The sequence below is a fragment of the Drosophila santomea genome, chromosome 3R, assembly GCF_016746245.2.
Source record: "Drosophila santomea strain STO CAGO 1482 chromosome 3R, Prin_Dsan_1.1, whole genome shotgun sequence".
NCBI classification, from domain to species: domain Eukaryota; kingdom Metazoa; phylum Arthropoda; class Insecta; order Diptera; family Drosophilidae; genus Drosophila; species Drosophila santomea.
The window spans coordinates 8,458,266-8,486,095 of NC_053019.2; the positions used below are offsets into that span (position 1 = coordinate 8,458,266).

General features: G+C 42.7%; 3 protein-coding genes and 2 non-coding genes across 6 annotated transcripts in view; 1 reads left to right on the forward strand and 4 right to left on the reverse strand.

Annotated features, from left to right (window-relative positions):
* LOC120453302 (dopamine D2-like receptor) overlaps window positions 1-9,133 on the forward strand; it is a 35,404-nt gene extending 26,271 nt beyond the window's left edge. Inside the window, exons 5-7 of the mRNA XM_039637935.2 lie at window positions 713-851; window positions 937-1,326; window positions 4,784-9,133. Of these exons, the coding sequence (XP_039493869.1) occupies window positions 713-851; window positions 937-1,326; window positions 4,784-6,116 (1,862 nt within the window). The 3' untranslated portion in view covers window positions 6,117-9,133. The remainder of the gene's footprint in view (window positions 1-712; window positions 852-936; window positions 1,327-4,783) is intronic.
* A 5,360-nt stretch (window positions 9,134-14,493) lies between these two features.
* Window positions 14,494-16,789, reverse strand: LOC120452263 (putative odorant receptor 85e). The gene is made up of 3 exons (XM_039636393.1): window positions 16,002-16,789; window positions 14,634-15,174; window positions 14,494-14,568 (listed from the first exon to the last, which is right to left on the reverse strand). The coding sequence occupies exons 1-3, from the start codon at window positions 16,787-16,789 to the stop codon at window positions 14,494-14,496; spliced, it is 1,404 nt and encodes a 467-aa protein (XP_039492327.1).
* A 6,373-nt stretch (window positions 16,790-23,162) lies between these two features.
* Trnay-gua lies at window positions 23,163-23,255 on the reverse strand. Its single transcript has 2 exons — window positions 23,219-23,255; window positions 23,163-23,198 (listed from the first exon to the last, which is right to left on the reverse strand). It is a non-coding gene; the product is annotated as a tRNA-Tyr (tRNA).
* A 272-nt stretch (window positions 23,256-23,527) lies between these two features.
* On the reverse strand, window positions 23,528-23,620 carry Trnay-gua. Its single transcript has 2 exons — window positions 23,584-23,620; window positions 23,528-23,563 (listed from the first exon to the last, which is right to left on the reverse strand). It is a non-coding gene; the product is annotated as a tRNA-Tyr (tRNA).
* Window positions 23,621-23,786: 166 nt separating this feature from the next.
* On the reverse strand, window positions 23,787-26,238 carry LOC120454079 (probable cytochrome P450 313b1). Of its 2 annotated transcripts, XM_039639090.2 has the most exons (7): window positions 25,991-26,238; window positions 25,546-25,935; window positions 25,422-25,491; window positions 25,244-25,370; window positions 25,012-25,191; window positions 24,349-24,961; window positions 23,787-24,293 (listed from the first exon to the last, which is right to left on the reverse strand). In XM_039639090.2, the coding sequence occupies exons 1-6, from the start codon at window positions 26,142-26,144 to the stop codon at window positions 24,374-24,376; spliced, it is 1,509 nt and encodes a 502-aa protein (XP_039495024.1). In that variant the 5' UTR covers window positions 26,145-26,238; the 3' UTR covers window positions 23,787-24,293; window positions 24,349-24,373. The 2 variants fall into 2 exon arrangements, with proteins under 2 accessions (XP_039495024.1, XP_039495023.1); XM_039639089.2 differs by having other exon boundaries at window positions 23,787-24,961; window positions 25,991-26,237.
* Window positions 26,239-27,830: the final 1,592 nt, after the last annotated feature.

Here is a 27,830-nt window from a genome sequence, read left to right on the forward strand (position 1 = left end):
TGAGCCCCAAAGGGGACAGAGAGTAATTTTCTGGGGGACAAGCTAGAGCTGTGGATGCCGAAAGTCAATACAGTTGGCGAATATTTAATGGACTGCTGGTGGTGAATGGTAAATGGTGATGCTGATGCTGATGGTGATGGTGACTGCAGCTGAATCGCGTGCACTGCAGGGCATTTTTGCGGTTCGCAGCAATCATTTAGGGGCGCTTCGCAGGACACGGTGTTCCCGATTCGTCTGAGTGGATTTGAAGCCTCAGCTGCAGGCATTAGGGTGTGTATGTGTGGGTGGGTGCGCATCTGTGAGAGCTCGAGTGCGACTGTGTTGGTGCCGTGGATTTTGGCAGTTATTTTAAGCCAAATCTGTGCTGTAAAGCGTCCGCATTTCGGTCAGGCACGTAGTTCGATTTGCCATATTGTACTTTTTACACGGAGAGAAATATCCTGACATCTCTCATACAAAGAATCAATATATTTAATTAATATAACAATGATATTTAACGGAAGTTGGACTAGCGTTAAAAGCTAATTCACAAGAACTGAACTGGGCTAGCGTGAACATTTTTCTCAGTGCATATGTTGAAGGGGCATTTGAGTGTGCTCGTGCGAGTTTATTAGCGAATTTGTGACTTCTCGTAGCGCACTATTGCGCTATTGGACTGAATGCAATTTAATGGAAACCGTAGATCCGTTTAACCCCTGTTCGTGCTCCACAGAACGACGATGCACCTGGCGACGCCTTTTGAAGCCGGGTCCGGGTAACGCCTCCACGGTGCTGCACGCCCACTCGGCCAATTCCACGGATACGGATCTGAGCACTTTGGACAACCACGAGCTCTGGCTGCCCGATTCCAGGTGAGTTATCGAGTGGGCCAATCAGTGTTGTAGTGCAAATTACCATATGCATATATATATATATATATGATTTATGTTTATGTAGCATAAAGGAGCCAACGCCCACGACCATGACGGCCCTGCATCAGTTCGGTGCCGAGATGCTGAAGCTATCCCGTGGCCTGGAGTCGGTGGCCTCGTCATCCACCACCGGTTCACCCACCAAATCCGAATTTTCCCTATCGAACCACCTGCAGCTGCAATACCCCAGCAGCCCCCAGCGATATGCCACCCACCAGCAGACCCACCATCAGCACCATCAGCACCAGCATAACCACCAGCAGCATCCGGCCGGAGTTTACCACCAGCAGGCATCGCCCAAGGGTCGCCACGGAACCACAGTCCTGGGCCTGTCCACCACCACGCTGGGCATCGAACGGGAGAGCACCCGGAATTCCCTGGCCAGCAGTCGCATGGGCGGCGAACAGAGCGATGGGTGAGTCCATAAACAGTAACACTCTGAAATATGAAATACTATTCAATAATGGGCTTTATCCTGCAAGGATGTAAATTACTGAGTACCAATAACTTGTAATACAATATTATTACAAGTCTGGAAAATGGCGTTACTGCAATTATAAACCACGGTTGCACTTTGTTCTTCTAAACCTTTACAACTTCCTAAAGATGTAATGTGATGCGAAAATATACCACTTAACCAAAGCAAGCAGAGTCTCTCTAGTCACAAATAATATTAACACAGACAATTAAATTCATTTAACTTTATCCTGCTTGTGGGTCGCAATTTTCAGTAGTATTGTGGCAAATTCCTCGAAAAGCGTAGACAATTCGGAAAGGTACCTGGGAAAAACGTAAAGTTTTCTTGGTTCTTCACCTGACAAAAGGACAAACAGCTGCGATGGGCAAACCGTTTTGCCAGAGTGATCCTTTCTAGGCGCTTGCAGGACCTTTTGTTGTCGCTGTCTCAGCCGGTTTTCGAGTTGGCCAAGTGTGCTGACCACACCAAAAGCTAAGAAAATGCTCACCTCGAGTCCTTTTTGTGACTCGTTTCTCCTTTTCCATTTATTTAGGTTTTTTCTGTGAGCTCCTTTTTGTGGCATTGCCTTTTATTGTCCTTCCGCCTTCGACTCGTTGTGAAATTTTTCGTAATAATTAATTTTTTTCGCTTTCGTTTTCCTTTTTCATTTTGTCGGTGGAAACTGTTTTTTTCTTTTTTGCCCTAAAGGGAAAGGCACTGCCTTTTTATTTGGCATTCGAGCCGCTCAAGTGATTTTGGCGTCGACTGAGGCCTTTTGCCGAAATGCGTTTTTCATTAATTTTCTAATTTTAGTCGACTGGCTTATGCTGGGATAAGTGATGCGACGAGAAATTCAATTAAAAAACTGAATTCATAGAAAACGAATGTTTTGAAATTCCCAAGAATTTAATAAGACATCAAAAAATGTATATACAAATAGATAAGGCGGTGTATGTTTATGGCCATTCAGGTGGAACTAATAGCAACTATTTAATTGCGTATGATATGAAATTCTATAGAAAAGCCTGAAAAATTTAAAAATTACTTTTCTTGACACTTGTTCACGCATTTATTTTGATTTAATTGGGCATCAGATTCTGTCTGCCAAATGCATCCAATAAAAGATTAAATTTTTCGCAACGAACACCACTGCAAAAACGAACATTGATATCTTTAATTCCCAGCTCGATTTTAAGCTTGAATAAAAGGCAGCTCAACTTACGAAATGACTGCACATTTTATCTCGCTCATATTTTCCCATTTAACCAATCCCTTATTCACGTTTGTATCATACTATAGACTATATTTCATTGTGACTGTGCGCTTTTCAGCCAAATGGGTGGAGTATTGGAAGCACTATGTGCCACATTGTTTGACAGTTGAACGAATTTGCACAATCAATAAAATGGATTTGGCTTTGGCTTCCTTTTGTCCGCAATGGATGGGATGCCAAGAGGGAAAGGACGAAAACAAATGGAACGGGGTCAAAGTCGAGTGGCTTTTAATTGTTGCACAATTTGCCGTCTCATGCGGGAAAGTTGACAAATGATGCTGGCGATATTCTAATTTTTGAACTTGGCTTGGCACTCAAAATCAGCTTAACACTTTGCCACATAAGATTGTATACTATATATATATGTAAATTCTCGTATATGCATGTGGAGTCGGTCCCCTGTGATGTCCTGATGAGCTTGGCGGCTGTTTAATTCCTTTGTGGGGGAAACAATAACAAAGTTGGCATCAGCTTGGCTTTGTTTCACTTGCATAATGAGAGGCTGGCCCCAATCCCCCATCCCCAGTCCCAACTGCTTAGCCCTGTTCCAACGCATCTCAATTTATGCGCACGTCTCGTGCACACAAATCAAAAACGCGAAGGATGCATAATGAGCTGACATCCTTATCCTGCGTCTTGGCAGCACCGAGCATCCCTGCCCTCCGCCGCTCAGCCACCTCCACTTGGCCTTCTGTCTGCTAACGCCTTCATTAGCAGCTAACCACGCCCCCATCGCCACCGCCCCTCCGTCTTGGCCAAATAAAGTTGGCGCGCATTTGCATGCAGGGAAAACGGGCGGCAGGACACAAAACCGCAAAGGCAGCTCGCAAATTTATTCGCTTTATTAAAATGAATGCAAAATGAGCCGGTACAGAGAAAAAGTTCATATATTTATATGCACACACTTTCAAATTAAAGCTACAAATATTTTTTATTAAATATTCAATATTATACCAGACTCTAAATTGCTTTAAAGTACAGTAAAGTTTACAAAATGTTTTTAATTCAATTTTAATGGAAAATTTAAAATATGCCTATAATTCAAACTCCTTAATTGCAGTAAAATAAGCTTAAAAACACAAGAAAAAAAAAAAAAAAAACACTTAACGTGGCAGCTTTGGGCGGTTTGTGGGCGTTAGAGTGGGCGTGGCAAAATTTTTTTGACAAATCGATAGAAATTTACAACACCAATACAAAAATGAAAAAATATCAAAACATTTTCAAAAGTGTGGGCGTGGCAGTTTTGGGCGGTTTGTGGGCGTTAGAGTGGGCGTGGCAGCATGATTCGACAAACTTGCGCTGCGTCTATGTCCCTGGAGTCTGTATGCTTAATCTCAACTTTCTAGCTTTTGTAGTTCCTGAGATCTCGACGTTCATACGGACAGACGGACAGACGGACAGACGGACAGACGGACAGACAGACGGACGGACAGACGGACATGGCCAAATCGACTCGGCTATTGATCCTGATCAAGAATATATATACTTTATATGGTCGGAAACGCTTCCTTCTGCCTGTTACATACTTTTCAACGAATCTAGTATACCCTTTTACTCTACGAGTAACGGGTATAATAATACTGTAGAAAATAATGCATGATTTTTCTAAGTGTAGCGCGAACAACGGCGCAAATGAAAGGAAAACCTCTCAAGAAAAAATGTTAGAAGGCGGTAAACCACAAAGAGCAAACACAAAAAATGTTGCCTACTATTCGCGGCAAAACAGGTGAAAGAAACGAGATGACCGCAAGGCGTGTTGCCTTTTGTTGAATTGCTGTTAGCGAGTGTTCACTGCATTGTTTTAGGCACCTCGCCTTCGAATAGAGTTTTGCCAATTGGCTGCGCAATTTTAATTAAAAATGTACGTCGCCAAAGGGGAGAAGGAGAAAGAAAATGGCTGGATATTGGGTACTAAATCAATAAATCGGTGGGGTATGACATAGACATATTTTTTATATATTTTCGTTATTAAAACCACATGGTGTGCTATGCACCATACAGCTTTCATTTGGAGCGGGGAAATCGTTTAATAAACCACAGTTTTAACAAGAATTTTAAAGACTTTGACTTGATATATGCTATATATTTATATTATATTATATAAAGTTTTGATTATTTAATTAAAAAAGTTGTGTTTTTTAGTACTCTTTCACAGCTTTCTCAGCGATTGCGTGCGTATAAAAAGCGACGAAGAGCTTCGTCAGCTGTTCCAGGACGCGACAGACGTTCGGGGCACGAGGACGCAGACGAGGATGTGGACACGCCCACGTCAACGCTGCGCCGTCACAAGCGCCATAATAGTCTGCCCAAGAATGCACTCTATCCGCGACACACCACTGTACAGGAGAGCCTCGATGATGACGACGACGACGAGGAGGAGGAGAGTCCGCAACAGAAGGAGCAACAGGCGAAGGCGAAGGGCTGCCACTCGGACACTGAGCTAGATCCTCCGCAGAAGGCGAAGCAGTGCCACATCGCTGGCCAGAATCACCAGACGGACTACCTGCAGCTGCCCTCCGTTTGCACCTGTCCGTACTTCGGGGACAGACCACTCCAGAATTGCGTGAAATCGGCGGAGGTCAAGATTATCTCGTCCGCCTTCCGAGTGACCACCACCACGACGGCGGTGAGCAGCTCGCCCAGCGAAATGGAGCTACTCATGTGCAGTGGCGGCAACAAGAAGTCACTGACCTCCAGTGTGAGTGCCGGCACGACTGGTGGACCAGCAGGAGCAGCTCCTGCCACAGTTGGCTCCACCCTGAGTCCACACTCTGCCCACAATCAGGGCAGTTCGCTAACTGTTCAGAGCGATGGTAGTGGGTACTTGGCTGCGCCGGGAACTCCTTGTCCTGGCCGACGAAAGCTGAGCATCTCAAAGACCGCATCGGTGGTTACGTGGGATTCAAGTCGTCATCGGCGGCGGGGCAGCAGTTTTGGTGGAGTGCGCACATCCCTGCTGCTGACGCCCACCAAAACAGCGACCGCCTTCAACTCATCGACACCCTTGAGAAGATCGGCCACCTTGAGGAGTCACCAGAACATGAACTACCAGGGAGCAGGCGATTGTGGGAGCAAGACCAGGACGACCACCTCCTCGCCCTGCATGTTGCAGCGGCAGCAAACGGTGCGATCTCATCACTCGAGGAACTCCAGCGTGATCTCCAGGAACTCCTCGCGCCACGGCCGGATCATCAGGCTGGAGCAGAAGGCCACCAAGGTGCTGGGAGTGGTGTTCTTCACCTTCGTCATCCTGTGGTCGCCATTCTTCGTCCTAAATCTCCTGCCCACTGTGTGCGCGGAATGCGAGGAGCGAATCAGCCACTGGGTCTTCGATGTGGTCACCTGGCTGGGCTACGCCAGCTCCATGGTGAACCCCATCTTCTACACCATCTTCAACAAGGTGTTCCGGCAGGCGTTCAAGAAGGTCCTGTTGTGCCGGTATTCCAGCACGAGTGCCTGGCGACCGAGCAGATAGCAGACGCCCGTTAAACCGGGCAAACTCAAGACGAATACGCACAAGTGCGCCAGTGTGGATTTTCAGGATTCCACTGCTCCGGTGCGGGGCGTTCTGAAAAGAAGTGTGGCAGTGGCAAGTGACATATAAATACGGCAAGGAGCGGTCATTTCGCCTGCGGTCCACCGCACAACGTGCCGTATACGCAATCTCGAAGGGACGATAATGCCCACCCACCCAGCACTCCACACTGCTCACACGTGTGTCCTTGGGGCTTAAATGCTTATGTGCCTCTAATTAATTTCAAATTCAATTTGCATGCCATTGAAAACACATGTCCCAGGCGTAAGAAGTGGAGCTGAGTGAATTAGTTTGAAGTGAATCGGAGTCGGATTCGGATCCCCGCAGGATTGCCAAGGGTTGGGGATTAAACTGGACGCAGACAACAACATAACGAGCTTGGTACTCGCCCCATTGTGGTTCCTTTGCAAACCACCATTTCCCACAGCTTTCAGCCTTCAGCAAAACGGCAAGGATGCAATTAATTGCGGAATGTTTGCTTTCGAATAACGTTGTACCGTCAAACACATTTGCTCTTCGACCAAGTTCTTGCGCACAGAAATTTCGTGTCAATCTGAAGATATATAAAACCACTTACTGCGAATTTTTTTTAGATTCACTACGTACTATAAAAGAGAACTTCTCTTTGAAGAGAGTTTGAAAAGAATTTTGGTAAGTTTAAAGCTTGTCTATAAGGCCAAACTTTAAAAATTCCTAAAATAAAAAAGCGCCAACGTCGCTTTGCAAACTTCGATCGATAAACGCTATTTTGTTCGGCTTTTGGCAATTATACATTAAATTTATGGCAAATTCGCAAGCCGCAAATGCACAAAGAATTTCATCGGTAGCCATTAATGAAACCGACACGTACACAAATCCACGGCAATTTGTGACTTTTGTTGTTTGTTTGTGTGGTTGGACCGGCAGATTGCTATTTTTATTTGAAAAGTTCATTCATTTTGTTTTATTTCTGTGGCCAAATGAAAAATTTCAGCTGGTCACGTAAGAATTTGACGGTCAGGATGTGAATGGCGATTTCGGTGGCCAGAAGGCAGCTGAGAATCCTGTTGGCCGAATCGAAACCGAAGTCGGAGCAGCTGGCTGAATGCTGAAGGACATCAAACAACAAGGGGCCAACTGTAATAACGAAAGCCGGATGAAAGTTTCGAATGTGCTGCCAAGTTTTAAAGTCCCAGATGAGCGGTACGCTTTTTGCTTGGTTTGGGTGGTGGCAAATGATAGGTAATGACGCCATTAGTGACAGCCACTCAAAGCCCCTGTCTCGATGACACCTCACCAAAAAAGAAAAAAAAACAGACGGCAAAATTTGCGCCATTTTTGCTGACAAATTTGTAGCGTCCCCGCACCGAAACTTCGCACAGCAGGCGGCTGTGGAAAATGCTGAGAACAGACATAAGGAAACCCCCGTGGCACTTGGAAATTTATAGCAATTTTATCGCCGGCGGAAATATTTTTTCCACTTCATTGAATCCTTGGCAGGAGCAGGTCGCGACCCAGTCTCAAAGTGTCGCACTCGTGGAACTTCATTGAACTTTAATGGCAGGCCGTCGGGCAAACAACAAAGCCAGGCCATCAGAGACACTCGATGGACCTGGCTGTAACCCAACTTCCGTGTCTCCTATCACCTCGCCTTCCGCTGATTCTGCAACATATGTAAGCCCGTTTGGGCCAAGAAAATAAAAAACTAACTGGGGGCGCACAGCCATTACAGTGGCCCAAATACCTGGGAAAAGTTTTTGGAACTCATTTTAGGGCCGCAAAATGCAAAGAGTGTAAATGGTCGGCTATCAAAAACTTTCTTCGTTGTTTCCTTCGCTGGTACATTTCTTCATTCATAGAACACTTTACCTTTCAAAAGTGATTTCCCTAACAAAAGCATTCTGGGAAAGTCTACCTTCAGGGTTGTTTAAATCATATCAACTATTTTTCCCTGACCACTACCAAAAGTTTTTTCAACTTTATTGGTCTGATTAAAAAGTTGAAGAGCTCTTATAGTTACTAAACGGCAAAATACATACACAATAGACAAGTTTCGATAGTAGAAAATACTCAACAACACATGGCATGAAACCATTGTCTGAAGCACATAAGCCCTAAAACAACTTCACAATAGCATAAGTTTAAAACGAATTTAAAACCAACTCACACAGCACAGTAAATATAACTTGTAATAGATGTTTTGAAAGCGAATTATGTACTACCCACTAAGAAGATAGAACTCTGTAAATTGTAGATTGATTAATCACTGATTTAATAAGATAAATCAGGAAAGGGGAGCATTGTGACAAAACGCTTTTACCAGTAGTTATAAGGAGTGGCACTTAGCAGTTGCCAACTCTGGACCTAAACTGACCTATGGAATAAGTAACTTTTGTATATACTTCAACCAAATAACAATAACACCCTTGGGGCAATCAAGTTGTGTATTATTTGTGTTTAGTCTAACGACCGGATGATTGGAGTAGAAAAACCCGTCAAGCCCTGCCCTGATTAGATTAGATTGTAGTGTAGCTTGATGGGGATGTTTTGTGATTTGTCGACAGATGGAACATGTTTACTATTAAATAACTAACTATCAAAACACCTCCAACAATGGACAATGAAAAGCCGAGCGCATTTTTTGAGGGTTCAAACTTAAGGTTTCCACGAAGCGAAACTTTCGAATTTGTAAAAGAATTTAGTACACCCAAACCGAAACCAAGCTTAAATTGCTTGCGTGTTTTACATGATATTTAACAATAAGCAGCCGATCTAATCAAAATTGCTTTCAATGATACAACAAAGAAAAACATATTAATAAACAATACCAAAAAATCTAAATAGCCCGAAATGACATATCCCCATGTATAAGTGTGTATTTTATGATATAGCCATAGCGTATCCTTCCTAATCTAAGTCAAAGACACTGAAACGTAGATAAAGAAATATGTGAAACATATTAGCTATAATGTTTTATGATTTGTACAAATGTTTTCTGATTGTATTCGGTTTGTATTAAATGTGCATTACATAAATTGCCCGCCACTGCGTTTTATTGGAAAAATATTATTTGCAAAATGAATGAAATGTAAATGGCAATGCTGATTGGGCTGCCAGTCAATCCATCGGAACTACGTTTTATCTCAAAGGAAGCGCTTTTATGCACCTCATAAAACTCCACATTAATATCCATATGAAAATCCACTTAATTAAGCTGCGAATAAGCCACGTTTATTTTGCTACTATATATGTATATTTATTTATATATATTCCACTTTAAACATCGTTCAAGTGGAAAACGTTTTAAAATATAAGTGAGTCTGCAACAAAAGTGTGTAAAATAATGGTAAGTAAGGAACATTTTTTGTCTGAAGTATTCAAATAGCAACTGCGGTAACCCTTTTCTAAGAACCATTCTCGTGGGTAAAACAAAAATAGAACATTTTCCATAGACAGCCTTATGGCACATCTGCAATTCAAACTTAATTTCTGTTGCCCACGTAGTGTCCACTCAACAAATATTGCGTATACGACCAGTTGGTCTGTGTGGACCGCATTCATTTGCAGTGTGGGCGGCACTTAAAAAACAAGCCAAACAGAAACGAGCTTGGTGCATTATCCTCACAAGTTCAATTATGCCCGGCCACTTGACAAATTAATGCACGCTAATGCGGCACAAATTTTGTACTTGAAGAGGCCGTTGAATTTTGCAAAGTGCGCAGGGAAAATTCCCCAAACAAAGTAGCCAGGCTAAACCGACCAAAAAAAAACCCGTAAAAAGTGAGCAAAGTCGAAATTGCGACTACTCAGCGTCTGTTAATTTTATTTGCAGCTTTAAGGGCTCGTAAAGAAGCGCGGAAAAAGCGTAGAGGCCGTTTAATGGATTCCCTTTGGCCCTTCTTCCTCTTCAATCTGGCTTAAAAAAAAGGTACCCTGCTCTTGAGAAAAAGTTACCATAATAAACGGTTTTTGCGCGATGCGACAACGCCGACAACTTGAAATTTTTGTCCAAGAGCGCCTGCGGGTAGGCAGCAAAAAATGCAGAAAGAAATGGAAAGCGTTCCAGAAAATGGGAAGCACTTTCATGCGCTTTCAATCTGCATATGTGTTCGAGCTCAAAGGTGCGGGTGATAATAGTTCTTTTTTTCGCAAATATTTGCGAATGCAAAAGCGGTTTTTGCGAAAAGTGTGGTGAGGGGGTGAGGGGGTGAGGTTGTTGCTGCACTTAAGTCTGCGGGCCTACAACCAAGCGGCGAGCGGAAAAAACCCACTCACATTCTGTTTGTTCATTGGTCGCACATATCAGCGAAACAACAAAGGAAAGTGAAGCCGTAGTTGGTGTTTAAATATTTTTGTTTCCCCAATAAAAAACACCGGTTAAACACAGTTGAGCGACTTATTAATACCCTACTAACGAGAGAAATGCACTAATACTTACATATTTTTAAAAGAAACTGATTGTGCAGCACCATCAATTGACAAAAAATATTATACCCATAAGGACTCACTTTGCATTAAAAGCAGGAACCTGAAATCAGCTTTAGCATACCACTTGGATTTGAGTGACAAGACTGATTGTGTAACAGGATTTCGCAGTGCTTATGTTCAATTGCCAACAAATTGTGTGCACTTTCTGTCGAACTGCAGGGTATGAAAAGCCTCAGTTGTTGCAAATTCCCATTTACCATTGGCTTTCAACCAAATGGACATGCAATCCTACACATATATATAGATATATATATATATATTATATCGCAGCTGGGAAGTGGGGAAACCATGCCACCTGCCATGAAAACTGTATACATTGATTGCATTGATTTATGGCCCAGATGCTGTTCCATGCGGCTTGTTGCGCACTTTATGGCCATTTCGATTGGCTCTTTGCATCAGCAAAAAAGGCTGAATTGCAATGCCGTTCCTTCTGCCAAGTGCCGTGCCATTCTGCAACAATTTAAAGCCGCTTTGTGGCAAAAAGCCAGCCAGAAACCCACGCCCACGCACGGGCCCACAAGAGCCAACTCACAAGGACTATAGTCACATTATGTCGAATCACATTCAAATGGCAAGGCGCTGACAATAGGCGGATGATTTCGAGAGATGCGACTGAATGCCGCATTACACTGTTCTTGATTTTCAACATTTTGGGTGTGCTGAGAACGTGATGAAGTATAAAAGGGCAGTTGCAACCATTTTTGTGAAATTGTTCCAAAAATCTCCCGACTGCTTATAACCTGCAACTATTTTTATTAGACATTTTAACCAGTACCCGCATCTGAGTGTGCGTAACAAATTGCCGAGCTGGTAAAGAAGCCGTTAACAAGGATATCCACTCACCGGCAATCCGTAATGGGAAATTATGGGCGACTTTGTGTTGCTTCAGTCTGCGTGAGTGTGTATGTGTGTGTGCCTTTCGGGGAGGAGGTCCTTTTGTTCCGGCCACAGGCGAATGGCCGTTGGCTGAATCGTTTGCAATTTATGTGACAGCATCAGAGAGGCAAAAGCAAACAGCCACACACAAAACCCTATTTACCTTTATGTGTGCCGTCTGATATTGCGACATGCGACATGTTGCACAATCCGATGGCCATTGGGCTCTGAATTTCACAATTACGCGCCCAGCTGCGGACAGCACGCAAATGTAATATGAAGTAATAATGAAATTAGCAAACAAGGGACGAGCTCTTTGACATCAGCAGGGCTGTCCTGATTAGATTACCTCTCCCCATAATGATGTTGATGGAATGGCAATTTGGCAGGTGCCTGACTGGTCCTTTGCTGAGGTGTGAATGGAATTGGAGTTCATGGGATCACAGCTCAGGTTGGCAGTTATAATGACTTTTAATAATTGCATTTTGCCTTCTAGTAGCTAATGTTTCCTCACAAATTCATTTAAATAGACGTGTTGATGGAGAATGCTTTAAATAAAGCAAGTTTGCGGCGTAAGCACCGAAGATTTTTTATAAATTTGAAGCTAGTCATTAGAATGTTTTGAAATCAAAATAGTCGCCATCCTTGACAGCTGTCGTTTGGTTTCCTCAAGCATAAATTGGAATTTGGTGCTGGCGATAATATTGATTGCTTTCAATTAAAATACCGCCAGCTGACTGCCGAAAAAGTTGACACGGCATGCCTTTGTGTTAATTTAATTTCAGGAACCCTACTACTTCAAAGTTGTCGACTGCGGGGCCAAAGTGCCAGGATATTGACAGCAATGCCTGCGGCTAGATCCTGTCAATTCTATGCGGGCACAGTTTTCAGTCTACACAGTTTTCGTTGGCCCAATGCCAGTCCGCTTACAGGACGACAGTCAGGATCAGAGTGAAAATTCTGTTTTCACTCAACCACTTAACTTTAATTCACTCAGTTGTAGCTACGGCTTAAAATCAAATTATTTTCTTTACACACGCGTTCAAGTTTTTATGTAAAGCTAATGGGTCAAACGAAATTAAAGACCGTTAACGTGCACCCTTAAATCCTTTGCAATTTACAGGCACGCAAATGTAAGCCCCTCTGGTGCATTTTTTATGAATAAATAAAACTGGATATTTTAATGGATATAATTAAAGGCCGTTTTTCCTCATTATTAAAGTATTTGTGTTTAACCAACTTTAATTAAAATGTTTCCCTTTTTAAATAATATTCGTATCAGGAAAGACGATTTTTTATTTATTTATTATTTAATGGATATAATTAAAGGCCGTTTTTCCTTATCATTAAAATATTTGTGTTTAACCAACTTTAATTAAAATTTTTACATTTTTTAATAATATTCGTATCGGGAAAGACAAATTTTCCCAATATTGATATTAATGAATTCCTTTGATTAGCATTTTAATGAGCCACCACCCAGTGAGATAGATCCTTGCTGATGCTTCCAATGATTCCAGATGGCTGGATTTATCCGGGCAATCATAGCGCCAGCTTATGTCTCCATTTACGGACTTTGGTCGATGGGCGATGGGCGATGCAAATGCTCCTGCCATTGAATGCATTATTTTTCCAGCTTATACCATGGAGACCGGCCACTTGGGCAGTGTGCTTGACCTTGGTCCGTTGCCGATGCCACGATGGCCTGCCTCGCTTCCCGTTGCCATGGCATCGAGTGGCTTTTGTGGGGGAAATATGGCAGAACATTTGTCTGCGGACCGGCAAGCAGTGCAGTGCGCTTATCAAATATCGTGTAATATAAATGTCCTGCTGGCTCTGCGCGTAGACACGCATAAAGGTAGTTAGCATGGAGAGGAAGCGGAAGTGGAGAAAGTGAAAGGCATTTCCGCTGACGAAACCGAACCGAGCGAAGCGAGCGAGTCGAGCACAAAAAGCACAATACAAAGCGAACAAAAAGGTAATCATCTAAGCGCTATGGGTGCCCAAAGTAGGCGGCAAAAACTGAAACAAATGAGTCCCTATAAATACACACGTAGCAATGCCCCCCATTCACATGCCTTATACCTCATTCCTCATTCCACATGCCCCATTTCGCATTTCCCACTTTCCCGGCACCGCCAACCATTTATCCACCCGGATCCAAAGTTATAGCAAGTCAGTGAGCAAAGAATGAGAACTTTTTGCTATGTGAGTGTGGGTGTGGGTGTCTGGGTATTTTGTGTCTGTGACACAATGAAAAATGCAAAGCGCAAATGAGTTGAAAACTTTGCCATAAGTTTCCGTGCGTACGACGTGCAATCGCAAAATTAAAGTCGACTTTTAGGCGTCTTACAAAATCTGGGAACTTTGCACAACAGATACTCGTAGGACATTACAACAAGGCCCATTTTAAGTGGGTACATTAGCTGGCACTCAAAATTCTGTCAAACAGAATATTTCTGGAGCCTTTTGCATTTTGGCTTGTTGAAAATACTACAGACTTTAAGCACCAGTGTATGTGTACCATAGGAAAAAAGCTTTTAGTGTTTAAATTGAAAAATCAAAACTAATAAATTTGCATGAATAAATGGTACAATTTCCTTCACTTATTTCTGGCACGCTCTAGAACTTGCGGAGGAAAAAACCCAAGTACACCTTCCTCTAAAGAGCATCTAATTATCGCCTTACAAAGTGCTTAAATTTTCAAAACGTGGAATCTGTCCCGAAAACATTTTTGGGGAATGGGCTGTTTATCAGTGACAAGCCGAGGGCAAAAGAGACATGGGACTTACAGCCGCTTTTCGCGGAGGTTTCCTGCGACCAAAAGTGAGTGGGACCCACAATCTGGTTGTGCTGCAAAATGTTAAGCAAACATTGGTACGCGGAAACGCAAATATTATTTGCATTTTACTCGACTGGTTTTTAATGTGCAAAATAAATATCAACGCCTACGAACAAGTGTGCTACCAGATTAGAGGTCCGATTCCGTCTTCTTGGCAGCCAACTTTTGCAGCAAAGTCAAGAAGCTAAAGGCCTGCGTTATAACCTGAAACCCAAATTGTCCTTTCAAATTAAATGGTTAGTTTATAAAAGAAGAAAGGATTTTCTTACCGATCTTAGGCGATTCACATCCATCACATAAAACTTGCCGGCCGTCACGTGAACTGCCCGTCGACTATTAACCAGGAAGATGAGGATGTCCTGGCGAATGAAGGGGGCGTGCTGCCACCACGCGCCCCTCCAAAAGGCGTCGCCAGATCGAATGCTATGCCGACTGAGGAGTTCGCCGCAATAGGTGAACATCAGGAGCTCGAAGATGGTCAGTCCCAAGTACTGCAGCTGGTTAACAATCCGCAGGACCTCCCGAGTACCCGAAACGCCCACAAAGACCAGCAAGCAAAGCTGGATGGTGATCTGCAGGGACTTGACCAGACAATATGGGCTGAATAGGTTCTCCAGCTCCTGGGCACAGTGCAGGATGAAGCGATGCAAGCGAACGCATTCCACCAAGGCGTTGTGGAATGCATTGCCCTGGCCAGGACATTTTCGTCCTGCCGACATCCTTAGCAGATCCGTCGGGTGCTCCTGCAGCAGAGCGTACTGATTTAATTCCCGGGTCGCGTCTCCCAGCAGCAACTCCTCTTGCAGCAAACTAATATAAACAAGAGAGAACGCTATAGTCGAGTTCCCCGACTATCTGATACCCGTTACTCAGCGGGTGGAAGTGCAATTTCCACACTGACAGGGGTGCGGGGTGTGGTGTAACACTATAAATGCTAAACATAAATAATATGAAAGATAATATTAAAACAATAAATTCTAAACTTAATGCTTTCGTTTGGAAACCAAACAAAATATACCTTAAATAAATAACACTATAGGTACTCTTCAATATAAAATTATAATCATTAGTTTTAATAGTTTAATTAAAACATTGGTCTTGTAAATCAAAAATAAGATTATTTTTTTCAAAACTTCAAGAAATATCGGGTATTGGTACGGGTGGTAAAAATAAATAAAAAAAATAATTTTTTTTTTTATTGATGAAAAATAATCAATATTTTTAATCGATAAATAAAAGTAGTTGTCCGAGGGAGGAATGTCATACCTCGGTGAATTCGTAACCAAAATCCCTATCCTCCCGTGTTAAAAAAGGAAATTCTAATTTTTGACATTTTTTTTAATAAAAAAAAAAAAATAAGATTATTTCTTTTAAAACTTCAAGAGACAAGAAAATTTCGGGTGTGCGGTGCGGGGTGCGGGGGGTTACTCTATGAGTAACGGGTATAAAAAGGCACTGGTATTAACTAACTAAAAGTATGCATCTGGCCACAAAGGTTGCAGCTCAGAAAGTATAAAAAAAGAACAAACAAAAGTTGAATTAATTAATTCACTTAAGGTTGCAGCTGCAACTCGTACACAAAACAAGCTGCAAAAACGGAAAGTTTAGAATTAAATGACTGTCGAACAAATACCAACCTTAGGCCATTTATAGACTCCCCGGCCAGCAGCTTGGAATGGGCATCCAGGTTCTTCAGGCTGCAGTAGAGCACATCGAACTGGCCCAGGAGCAGCAGGCTCAAGGTGACGAAAAGGGAGCCCCCGAATGAAAATGTCATGCCCACGAGGATCTGGCCGAAAAGTTGTGTGGCATACACCGCCGAATATGTGACGGGTCCCAGGGCATCGAAGGGATACCAACAATGGAGCGGCAGCATACGGATGCCCATCATCAATGGCGAAACGCCCCAGAATATCACGCCCAGCAGGCAGGACATCATCCACGCCAGCGTAAAGTTCCTGGACATCCTGTAGGCCGCATGGCCACTCACAAAGGTCACACCAGCCAGCGAATGATGGCGATACTCCCGGTTCATGTGATCCATGTAGGCCAAAAGGCGCCTGGAGCGCAAGCACCAGTAGATGGAGCCGTAGCCCGTAAAAAAGTATATTATGGTCATGGTGAGGGCATCGGTTATGGCCTGCAGCTCCCCCGTCGGCAGGACATCCAGTGTGGTTTTGGTGAACAGGACACCCAAATGCAGCGACGTAAAAATCACCATGGAACAATATGCCTTGGCCAGCACTTGGCCCATCATTTCCAGCCGCTTCGGCCACCATTTGGGCAACCGCGGAGATGGCCGCGTGCCTATCGCCAACTGTTGTCTCATTAGCAGGCGGAAGAGGTTCGATTCCCTAGCCGGATCCAGGCTAATATCATACCTGATGTCCGCATTGACATTGCCGTGGAACTGAAGACTGGCCATCGACTGAAATTCGGGTGCCCAATCGAACTGCTTATGGACTCCCAGAGTCTTTTGGGGCTCCTATTTAAAGGACCCGGAATTTATGCATTAATGAGTTTTTAAAAGTTTTCCCCCACCGAATATGGCAAGGTGTCTGGCTGGGCGTGGCTCATAATTAACAGACTTAATGCCTAATTGCTTCTAAAAGGCAAAGTTGGCGAATATTTCGAAATATATAGCTCAATTTGATCACGAAGTGTTCTTATAAATTATAATTTACAATGGGTTCAAGGATATAGCAAAAATCGATGCTTTCTTCGCTTCTGTTTATACTCAATAATGAATAATGATGTCTAGATAAATCTGGTAAATTAATTTATTTAGGGAAAAGATCGGAAAAGTTTCTCAAATATTTTGAAACGTTATATTTTAGCTCGAAATTCATTTTATATAGAAAATTATACAACTTATTAGAACTATCATTCAACCTTTAATAATACCCATGCAATGTGTAATTTCATTCGTTTTTCCAGCAAATGCCAAGTAGGATCAACAACCATTTAATAACCATATTTACCCTCTTTATACATTGTTTTCTTTAATGCAAACCCGAAACCACAAGCAATTGACTTCTATACATATGCGTCGCTATTTCCAGTGAGCTGTCCTCTCCTACGCATTTTTGCATTACAGACATGCGAAATTGCGGATAACGTCAAACTTGACCTTCGTGACAGAAATATCCCTAAGTATAATTGCCGCGCACTTTGCATTTATTGAATATGAACGTAAAAATCCATAAGTCGTATTACGAATGCCTAATTGCCCCCAGACCTTCGAGGCATGCCACTTTCCACATTCGAGAATCGGCATTGAGGAATCAAGAAAGGAGCTCGGGTGAAATGGCTCATAGAAAATGCTAATTGCCGAGTGAACTTTGCACACCTTGCAGGTGGCAAAAACCAAACCATATGCTAGCGTGTCGTGATCATGTAAATTAGTTCTGCCGTCGAGCTATTTAATTAGCCCCCAGCGACATGCAATTAACTGAACAAAATATTTAGCGAGCGGTTCAGGGTTCAAGTTGAAGTTGACAAGTGTATTTGCAGCTTTTGAGCGACCATGGCCAGATCCAAAACAAATGCGAACTAATTTAATACCCTGCGGGCTTCATTTTTATTTCCAGAAATTGTTACACACTGTTGGCATAATGGTGGTCCGAAATGGTCGTCGTTTTGCAGGCCTGCGGGTTTGGTTTATGTCCGATTTATCTCTGGTGCTTGGCAGCTACTTGGCCAAATTGTTGTCGGGCTGTAAATGGCGAAACTTTAGAGCTCCATCGTCCTGCGGCTCCTGGGCAATACTTTTTATATGTAAGTTGATTTCATTATATATGCATGCCCTCCTGTTCAGCGGCCCCGTTTAGAGTTCCTTTTTCATTTTCCAGTCTGTCAGCGTGTTCTCACGCATGTCGGAGTGCCGTGTTTCGAGTGAATTTCACCTGCTGTGATTTATTCAATCAACTTGGGCGACGTCCTCGAGCTCTCGAGTTGCCTTTATTATTTAGACATCTTTGTTGTCTCTGCCGATGCGCCTTATGCGAGTTTAATGCCACTCGTAGGCCTTCACAAACTTGGCTGCCACATTTAATCTGCATAATTTTTATGAAAATTACAATGCACAACTCGGGGGGAGGACGGCGAATAAGATACAATTTTACTCATAGCAAAAGAGAATTACTTCTAAGATGCTCAGCAATCTTGGTGGCGCTTTAATTGCCGTCACACGCGGCGTATGCTTAATAAAAATGTTCATTTCTGCGTTTTAAGTGGTTTTGGTGTAGCAATTTATTGCTTGTTGCAATCTACGTTAAATGTTTTTATAAATATTTATTGAATTTTTAATTTTCGTGTTCATATACATTATTTATTTAGCTGACTACGTTTTTTTGTAAGCACTCAATACAACAAATGGCCGTTTACCTAGATGTATTTGTATTTTAAAGCCAATACATAATCAGTGTTTAAAAAACTCTTGTAAGAAAATAAATCAACTTTTGAATATCAACGATTCATATCGGATTATTTATATGCATTTGTGTCAAAAATTGATTGAAATAGTTCGCAGCAAATCCTTTTCCATTTTTAAAACTCCCTTTTTTGCACTCATGCACAATTTCAAGTTCGTTTATTTTGTTCATTTCATATTCCCGTAATCCAGTGATAAAATACAATTAACAAAAAAAGAATCCACTCATTTCGCTTTGGAGGCACCTGGCGTATGCACAGTTTTTAATTAAATGTCGCACCGACATATATGAAAATAAAATATATTCCCCACCACCTGAAAAAATATTTTTAGGGCTTTGCGCCACCTACCCTGCAACCTTTCGCAATCCCGTGGATTCGGGATTCCGAGGATCTGGGTGCGATTGCATTGTGCAGCAAACTTTTTAATTAATTGCGCTGGCCAATTTTTCGGCGGGGGCCAAAAGCTGTAATTGCAATTGAGTGTTGCACAGAGCAGATGACCGGATAGCAGAGTGGACCACACGGACATCGCTAATTTGCTGCCATCAGAGGAGCGGGAATAGCGGAAGAGGCGCGGAAACGGCGGGTCAATCAGTTGGCCATTTGGGTGGCCCAGTCGCCCAGTTGGCCAGGTACTAAAGGTTCTCCAGTCACGCGCTCCGCTTGCCTCATGTTTGCTAATTTATGCGGCACTGCAGCCTCAGGGCAACAGTCAACAGCGAGCGGTAAAACTTTCCCAACTGGCACTGAACATGAAGAAACGGTTAATCAGGCAAACCGGTACTTGGAATACCCTTTCCAAAGATGTACCTTGACACTTCGTTCCCAATTTATCACATAGGTTTTCGAAATTTGTATCTCTTTAGGTCTGAACTCACACGTTAGTAGTAGTATTTATAATAAGTTTATTTTATGAATATAAACAATTATTTCCAAATATATTTAGATAAACATAAATATAGCAGAACAAGATCTACTTTAGTGTAACAGGCCGTGAACGTTAGACCTTCAGGGAGGGAATACAAGAGCTACACTGTTGGCAAAGCGGAAAATGAAATGGAAATGAGAAGTGGAAAATGGGAAATGGGTAACAGGAACAGGATCGGAAAAGGTCTGGCTCCTGGCAACGCCTGTCATTGTTTTTGCTGCTCTTGTTCGCGTTTCAAACTTTGCTCACGCCCCGATGCCCCCGCCCACATTCATTACACATTGATGGCCAAGAGGTCCGACCGTTGAGCCACCCAACCCACCCAACCACCCAATCCTGTCCAGGAACTCCGCCCACTCCTCATCCGCTTTACAGTCGAATGTTGCCTTTTATTTCGCTCGGCCGCTGCACAAAACAATTTGTCAAACAACAAGCGAAAAACTTTCTTCACTCCAGGGAGGTTAAGGTTCAACACATTTCCACTTTTATGAGGGCCCCTTAACCCCATACAGAACTAACCATTTTGAATTGATAGAAAAAGTTTTAGTTGCACTCTAGCCAGTTTTCATAATTCATTTCATTTGCATTCAGCACCACTTACGACCATAATTTGCATAACACCATCAATTTGAGGACTACAGCCTGTTTAAATATTGTAGATTTATATTTTATTTATAGGTAGCACATATATATTTGAAATCTTGGCCGTCAACGGGTTAAGTCTGTTTCAGAGGTGAACGGCAATACAGCAGATTCTTTAAACTTTCGTTTAAGTTGGCAACTGATACGATGAACACAAACTGCCGGAGTCCAAATGCTCAACTCGAATAGCTGACATCCCTCGGAGGCTTGACTTAGAATTCGCAGTTTGTTAGGCATTTTGTTCGGCAATTTCGTGCTGCCTGACAAACGGAAAAAAGTTTCTAATGCAATTTTGTTAAATATTTTTGCTCTGATTTTGTTTGGCCCACCTCTCTCCACACAGCAAATAGTTGCGCAGCCCAACGGCAATCAAAATGTACCAACTATAAGCTGTGATGGCGGCAGGCTCTACTTTTATTTTGAGGCAAGTGAAAACTAAACTTTTCGACCTGCCAAATTGAGTTTGGAAGTTGCAAACTGTCTCAACTGGCAGGCCACATATGAGGCTAATTCAATTTGAGGTAAGTGCTGGCACTTTCCCTCCCCCCTCCCCCTTCCACGACCACCCAAGACCATACGAAGTACAATAACAATTAGCATTAACACATTGATGAGGTGCCACCCCGCCACCCCGCCGCCACACCCCACTCCACTCTGCGGTTTGTTGTCCTAGTCAATGTGGCCGGGATTTGCTTTGGCGCGTGTCTCGTAAACGAGAGTAAACTTAATTACAGCCAGGATCTGCAGCAGCAGCAGCAGCACCAGAAGCAGCAGCTGCTTGTTAATGCGGTTTTTGGGGAAATACCCACATATAACTCACACTCTGGGCTTATACATACATAGGTACGTATGTGTGTTTGGTTTATTAGTTACGCCTAACGGCGGCTTCACAAATGTCTTACTGTAATTAACGCCCACGGCTAGGCAAACAAAAGCCGTCTAAACACACGCGACTGGTAGGCGCTGCATTAACAAAACTCAGCCAAGTGTTACCTGCTTTGCTGTTCAACGGAAATCGGGCCAAATTCTTTGCAAGTGTCAAAGGGGAATTCCAATTAATTGTGTATGACTAAAACGCAAAGGCGTTGAATCCACAATGGCGCAACTAAATTGTGAGTTTCTCAAATGCAAATAAATAGGGGGTATCTAATAAAAGTTCGGTTTAATCTTAAAAATTCTCAGTTAATATGACAAAATCAGCTAGTAATACTGTATAAATATTTTATCTGCAGAACTTATTTTACAGCGGTTAGAAATGTCATAGAATTAGGGTAATTGGACAAAACCAACGAAAACTGAAATCTAAAAAAGTAAAAAACGTTTCGCAGTAGTTCACTAGCTCTATCCATCTAATCAGGCTTAGGTGGAATAAGAAATCGTATTTCTGAATGAATCGCCATCCAATTAGGGCACGGAATATGTGCCCATTAAAATCTGATTTCGTATGCAGGCGAACAAAGCCGCCAGTCTGCAAATGAAAGAATCATGTGACGTGGAAATCGGAGGCCTTGACTGCAGCTAGATGGCCAACAGGTGAGCAGGTGAGCTGGTGAACTGGTGAACAGGTGACCAGGTAAATGGAACAGCAGACAGCCAAGCTGTGGCCAGTCTTGGTATTCGGGCACCTGCCTGCCCTAATATTCAATTAATCACATTATGCAGGCTGTCGACTCGGATTAGCAAACCCTGGCCGTGTCCCAAGTGTAACAAAGTAATCAACCGAAACCGAATCCAAATCCGACTCCAAAGTCCCGGCTTGTTATACAAATAACTGGTGGGCAGTCAATTACGGCGACTGGCCAAGGAAATCCAACTAAATATTTTATTATGAGCCAGCGTTTGTCTTGATTATGCGCCGAGTTGCTGGAGGGGAGCGCAACTAATTGAAAACTTGCTAAAGTTTTTCTCATTAATAATAAGCCAGACCGACCGACCGGAGCCACTGGCTACTATTTGCTTACGGCGCGGAGCGACTCCTCGCCATCGTCCTGCTCTCATCCAGTCATTTTGATTTGTTGTAAATGATTTAATTACTTATTGCAAGGCGCTGGGAAAGCTATTATTAAGTTGGATACCCGCCAGGCCGCACTAAACACGCGTATTAGATTAATGTTGTGATTACACAGTCATGCCCAACGATAGATACTTATCCAAATGGTAAGCATTGAGTTTTCGTATATTATTCACTCTGAATAAGTCAAACATTAAGCTAAAACGGAAGTATAAACTTACTTAATCAAGTCTAAAAGTATTTAAAATTTTCCTCGTCGTTAGTAATAGACTCCTATTATTTTGCCCATAGCTGTCTGGCACACCGCACTCCATCTCCCGCTGTATTTTGAAGCGTTAACGAGTCGCAATCGCTTATTGCATACTTTTCAGCTTCCGTCGAGGGGCTTCCCCCTTCTCATTCCGTATTCCGCAGGACTCACGTTGGCAAGGACGCAGCTCCTGCTATTGAATTATGCATATTTCGTTGCAGGCAGTGGAGCTTGAAGTGAAATGGTGGCTGGAGGCGGGCTGCCCAGACAGCAATCTATTCGTTTGTCGTGAGTTGGTGGCGCGGGGAAACGTTAGAAGCGGGATGGGCGGTAAATAGAATTATTACCTCGGCAAAGTGTTGATAAATTGTATTTCCAACAAGTCAATGATTAAGTTATTTAACAACAACTACGAACCCAGCTGACCAGCAGTCTATATTTTTTTTATTCGAGTTTCATAACACACTTTCATAATAGTAACTTTCACTTTTGTAACGTTTTAGTACATAAAAAAAATATTACTGAACAAAAAATCCTTCGAGCCGGATTTGAACCAGCGACCTATGGATATCTATTGCTTGTTTTCCAACTACAGTCCACCGCTCTACCAACTGAGCTATCGAAGGTCGGTGAGGGGCGCCGTGTTGGGGGGATTGATGTGCTTTCGGAACTATACCTCCAACATTTATTCGAACAAATTTCGTGGTCAGCTAAATTCGCTTATCAGTCAGTATAAGCTCACCACCTCTGCTCTGTTTGTTGGAGCCCGGCGGTTTCGTAGTAATGAGAATGCTAAAATGCTAGCTAAACTAAAATCATATCTGTTTTGGTTTCTGAAGTAATTGAACAAATTAAAATAAAACATAAATAAACATAGAATACAAAAAAAAGCAAAAAATCCTTCGAGCCGGATTTGAACCAGCGACCTATGGATTTCTATTGCTCGTTTTCCAACTACAGTCCACCGCTCTACCAACTGAGCTATCGAAGGTTGGAAACTCGGGTGGCCAATGTATGTTTTCTGTATATGTGCGAGCGAGCGAGCGCTGGCTGAAGAAACCACTTCGATCTCAACTAGTGACGTAATATCTTGATCAGCAACAAGTTTATAAATAATGCACACCACGGCCGAAATTTATTATTATTGGATCACTTACTTTTGTTTGTGTAATTTTTCTGTGTTTCTAAGGAAATACTTAATTATGCATTAAAAACCATTTTTGCCACATTTTTTAAAACAATTTTAAAATTCGAACACTATTGTAGGTCTTTTAAAAGTCATAATATTTTATCTCTTACATTTTTCCATGGGGGGTGTATTTCTCAATAACAATACGTAATAGTTTTTCAATTGAGTAATGAAAAGTGATGAATCGGCAGAACGGATCCACCACCTTCGAAATCACCTCCTCAATTTCATTGGGGGCAGGAACTTTGAACAGCCCTCAACTGCAAGAGATAGCCCACTTGCAACAAGCAGTCTTCGAAGGAATTGAATCAATTATGTGCCGTATACGCAACGTGTGCTGCAAAGTTGTGGGTGAGCTGGTACAAGTGCAAACTGAAATCCATTATAGCCATTTGCAAGCTGGCAATTTGTGCAAGGGGGGGAGATGGTCATCGTTAACGAGGTCAACAGCAAAAGATGAAACAAACTCAATTTCCTACGATGGGAAAATGCAACAAAAATGGCACTTTTAATTGGAAAATTACACCGACCAGTTGTGGGGCATGACCCTCTCTGTTATCTCCGTTCCACGCGGCACAGCGGGTAATCCTTAAGCTTGAGGGAGATATTACCCTTGACCAACAGCTCCTCCAAGCGGGCCTCCGTGCTGATTCGATAGCTGCGAAAGATCCTCGCCAGCAGCAGTTTCATCAGCATTTGGGCGTATCGGTAGCCGATGCACATGCGCAATCCCTTTGTGAAGGGGATGAAGGCAAAGGGGTGCCTTTGTGGCGAATCCAATCCGAAATGCGCCTCAGGATTGTAGGTACGCGAAAGTGGTCCCCACACCCGTTCATCCCGCTGCATGTTGTAGATATCGATGCCAATCTGGGTGCCACGTGGAATGAGGAACTCTCCGTCATCGCGCTTGAGCTGAATGTCCTGATCCGCTGATCGCAGTACCATGGGCACTGGTGCAAATAGCCGCATGGCCTCGTTGATGACCATTTCAGTGTACTCCAGTCGTTGAAGCTGCTCCAAGGATATGTCGCCATACGACGGCAGCTCTTTGACCAGTTCTTCGTGCAGCTTCTCCTGGTAGCAGGGATGCATGGCCAGGCAGAGAATGGTAAAGTACAATGCCGTCGATGTGGTCTCGAAAGTCTATAAAATGAGTCATCATACGTTATTCTTACTGTATTTTTTGGACATACCGCTGCTATGGTCACATTCGCCTCATCCCTCACATCCTGCCAACTCAACTGACCGCGCTCCACATGCTCCCGCACCTGCTCGATGAAAATGGCTTTGGACTTGCCTCTCATCTCCAGTTCCGAGCGCTGCTGCTCCAGACTGCCATTGGCGGCCACCACCGAGACTATGGGTTCAAGAAGCTGCCGGAAAAAGAAGCTCACCATGGGTAATCGCATAAGTACATTACCTTACCTGTTCTATAAACCCGAAAAGTATGCCCACGACCTTTTGCTGCAGGCGGAAAAGTCGGGAACGACGATATATTAGGTCCGGATAGAGCCAAGGTGATAGCATTCGTTTCACACACACTTCGGTCAAGCTAAAGAAAAATATTCATATTAACCAGTATTGTCTTATCCTATTAACTAACCCATTATATGCTTTAAATATGGCTATAGATCCGTCGTGCTGGAAGTTCATTTTCTTGCCCATCGTTGTCTCTACAAGTAATGCCGATGAAATATAAACGATTGAAACGACATGTAAATACTCACGGCAAGCTGCCTCCAAAACGATTTTCTTGAGGATTTGGTAAATTTCCAGCCTCTTACCATGCTGCACTCCCTCAAGCTCCAGCTTCTGCAGAAGTACATCGGCTTCGTCATTAAAAATGGGCAAGAAGTTGCTGAGAATCTGGCGTCCAAAGGCGGGATTAATGAGGCGACGATGTTTGTGCCAGCGAGGCGAACTAGACGTGAACAGTCCGTCACCTATGGCCGAACTCATGAATCGGTAGAAATCGCCCTTATTGGTGCAGTGCGTCGAGTTGAGTATCTGTTCAACGCTGGATGGATCGTTTATGTAGAGGAAACAACTGGTGCCCATCCATGAAATGAAAGGCGCTTTAAACTGTCGCGACAGACCATCCATGTACTGCAAAAAGGCTGTCAAAAATGCCAGGTTACCGAAGGCCTCACGAAAATCCTATCCAGCTCTTACTCTCCGGGTTCATCATCTGTAAGCCCATGCCTATTAGGGGCCAGCCAATGGGTCCGCGCAACTGCCATGCGACTTTATAATACCTTCGCCGGCTCCACAGAAAGTATATCCACCCCAATAGCAGCCAGCCTATTAAAATAATGCCGGTCAGCATGCCGATGAATCTGGTAGACTGGGAGGCGACCCGTATCCGTAGTCGAAAATTTAATTGCTCCTCGCACAACGTTAGACGGCAGACTGAGCTAGCAATTCCCAGCTTTAAGATCCATTCAGGTTTCTATATGTTCGAGACACACAATTGTCAATTAATATGCAAAATACACAAAAAAAACGTAAGCCATACTAATTGACAGATTTTATGGAATTATTAGGGAATACACCTTTAAAAAAGCAGCCTTATCGACTGGCTTTTCGAACTGAACTCATCTGCATTTCTGCTCGCCGCCTCGTATTCTGCCAAAAGTCGGTCAAAGAAGGGGGTTGGTACTTATGTACCTATATTTTTCTAGCTGGGGATTACGCATTTGCGGCTTTAATAGCTCGCTTACCATGCTCACCGCGTTGTGGGCCGATTCTCGTTTGGGTGGCGATTTTCATTCGAGTCGCGTAGCTTTCAAAATTATGCCAGCCAATGATAATATGCATCAGGTAACGACAAAATTTCAGATACTCTTACCTTTAAAATAAATAATAAATACTTCTTTGGGATACGTAAAATGTTGTTGTTTTTATTATTTAATTCGAAGTTTAAATAATCAAATTATAAAAACAAGGATGAATATATAATACTAGTAGAATAATTTTAAAGTCAAAATAGAAATTTCAGGAAATTATACCCGTTAGTCGTAACCTAATGTCTGTTTTATCTAGAAGAGACAAGACCCCCACGCCCACAATTATTTTGAATTAATTAGAATTATTTATTTTATTATTTATTTTAACTTTGTTTTTTTTTTTGCCAATTTCTATTGATATGCCAAAGAGAATGTTGAATGTTAGCTAAGTGAAAGAAATTTGATAGTCAAGATTTTTTTAAATATGAGCGCAGACACTTTGCCATTAAAATCGTTCTCATGCTCAGTCATCTTGTGACGAATACCACCAACGTATACGCCAGTTGATTGGGCCACAAGTTACGATGCCCAATCCCAACCCCATTTAAACAGCTATTACGCATTAATTGAGTTTCTGAAATATAATTTGTATTTGCTATTAATATTTTTACAAATTGTTTTATTTGTGGTGTTTAGCCTTTTCAATTTTGTTCAACAGTTCTATGTTATTAATCTGAGTGTATTTTCTTGCCATGACATTGAATAGTTCCCTTTCGGTATTTGGTTATCCTTGTGTAGTTTTAGTTTTGGCTTCTTGGCCGACTTGACGGGATTATTCATATATAGACTGGTATTGGTATTCAGTAAAACTTAGTGCACTAAGTGTTGAGTGAGCGGCTCCCTATTCCGCAATGGGTTTCATTTAGGATCTGGACCCGAATATTAAGGATCCCACAATGTTTCGAAAGTCAGATGTAAGCTAGGTTTAAAAGATTGCAAATATTAATATTGTTGTGGACGTTGCGTTTCCAGTTTTGTCATTGGTTAGATTTAGTTAGATTTAGCTTTAGGTTGTGGCATATTTTAGCAATTTAATATTATTCAAAGGCCTTGGATCATTGGAAGCCAATTATTGGGGGTTCTTGGTGTTAAATTTCACTTGGGAATTTATTCGGCGATTGACAGACATAAGTACCGTACTTGACTTGCAACTAGTTCATAGATAAGTATATATAAATATTTGCCAGTCATATGTCCTTAGTATATCTACCATATATACACAATCC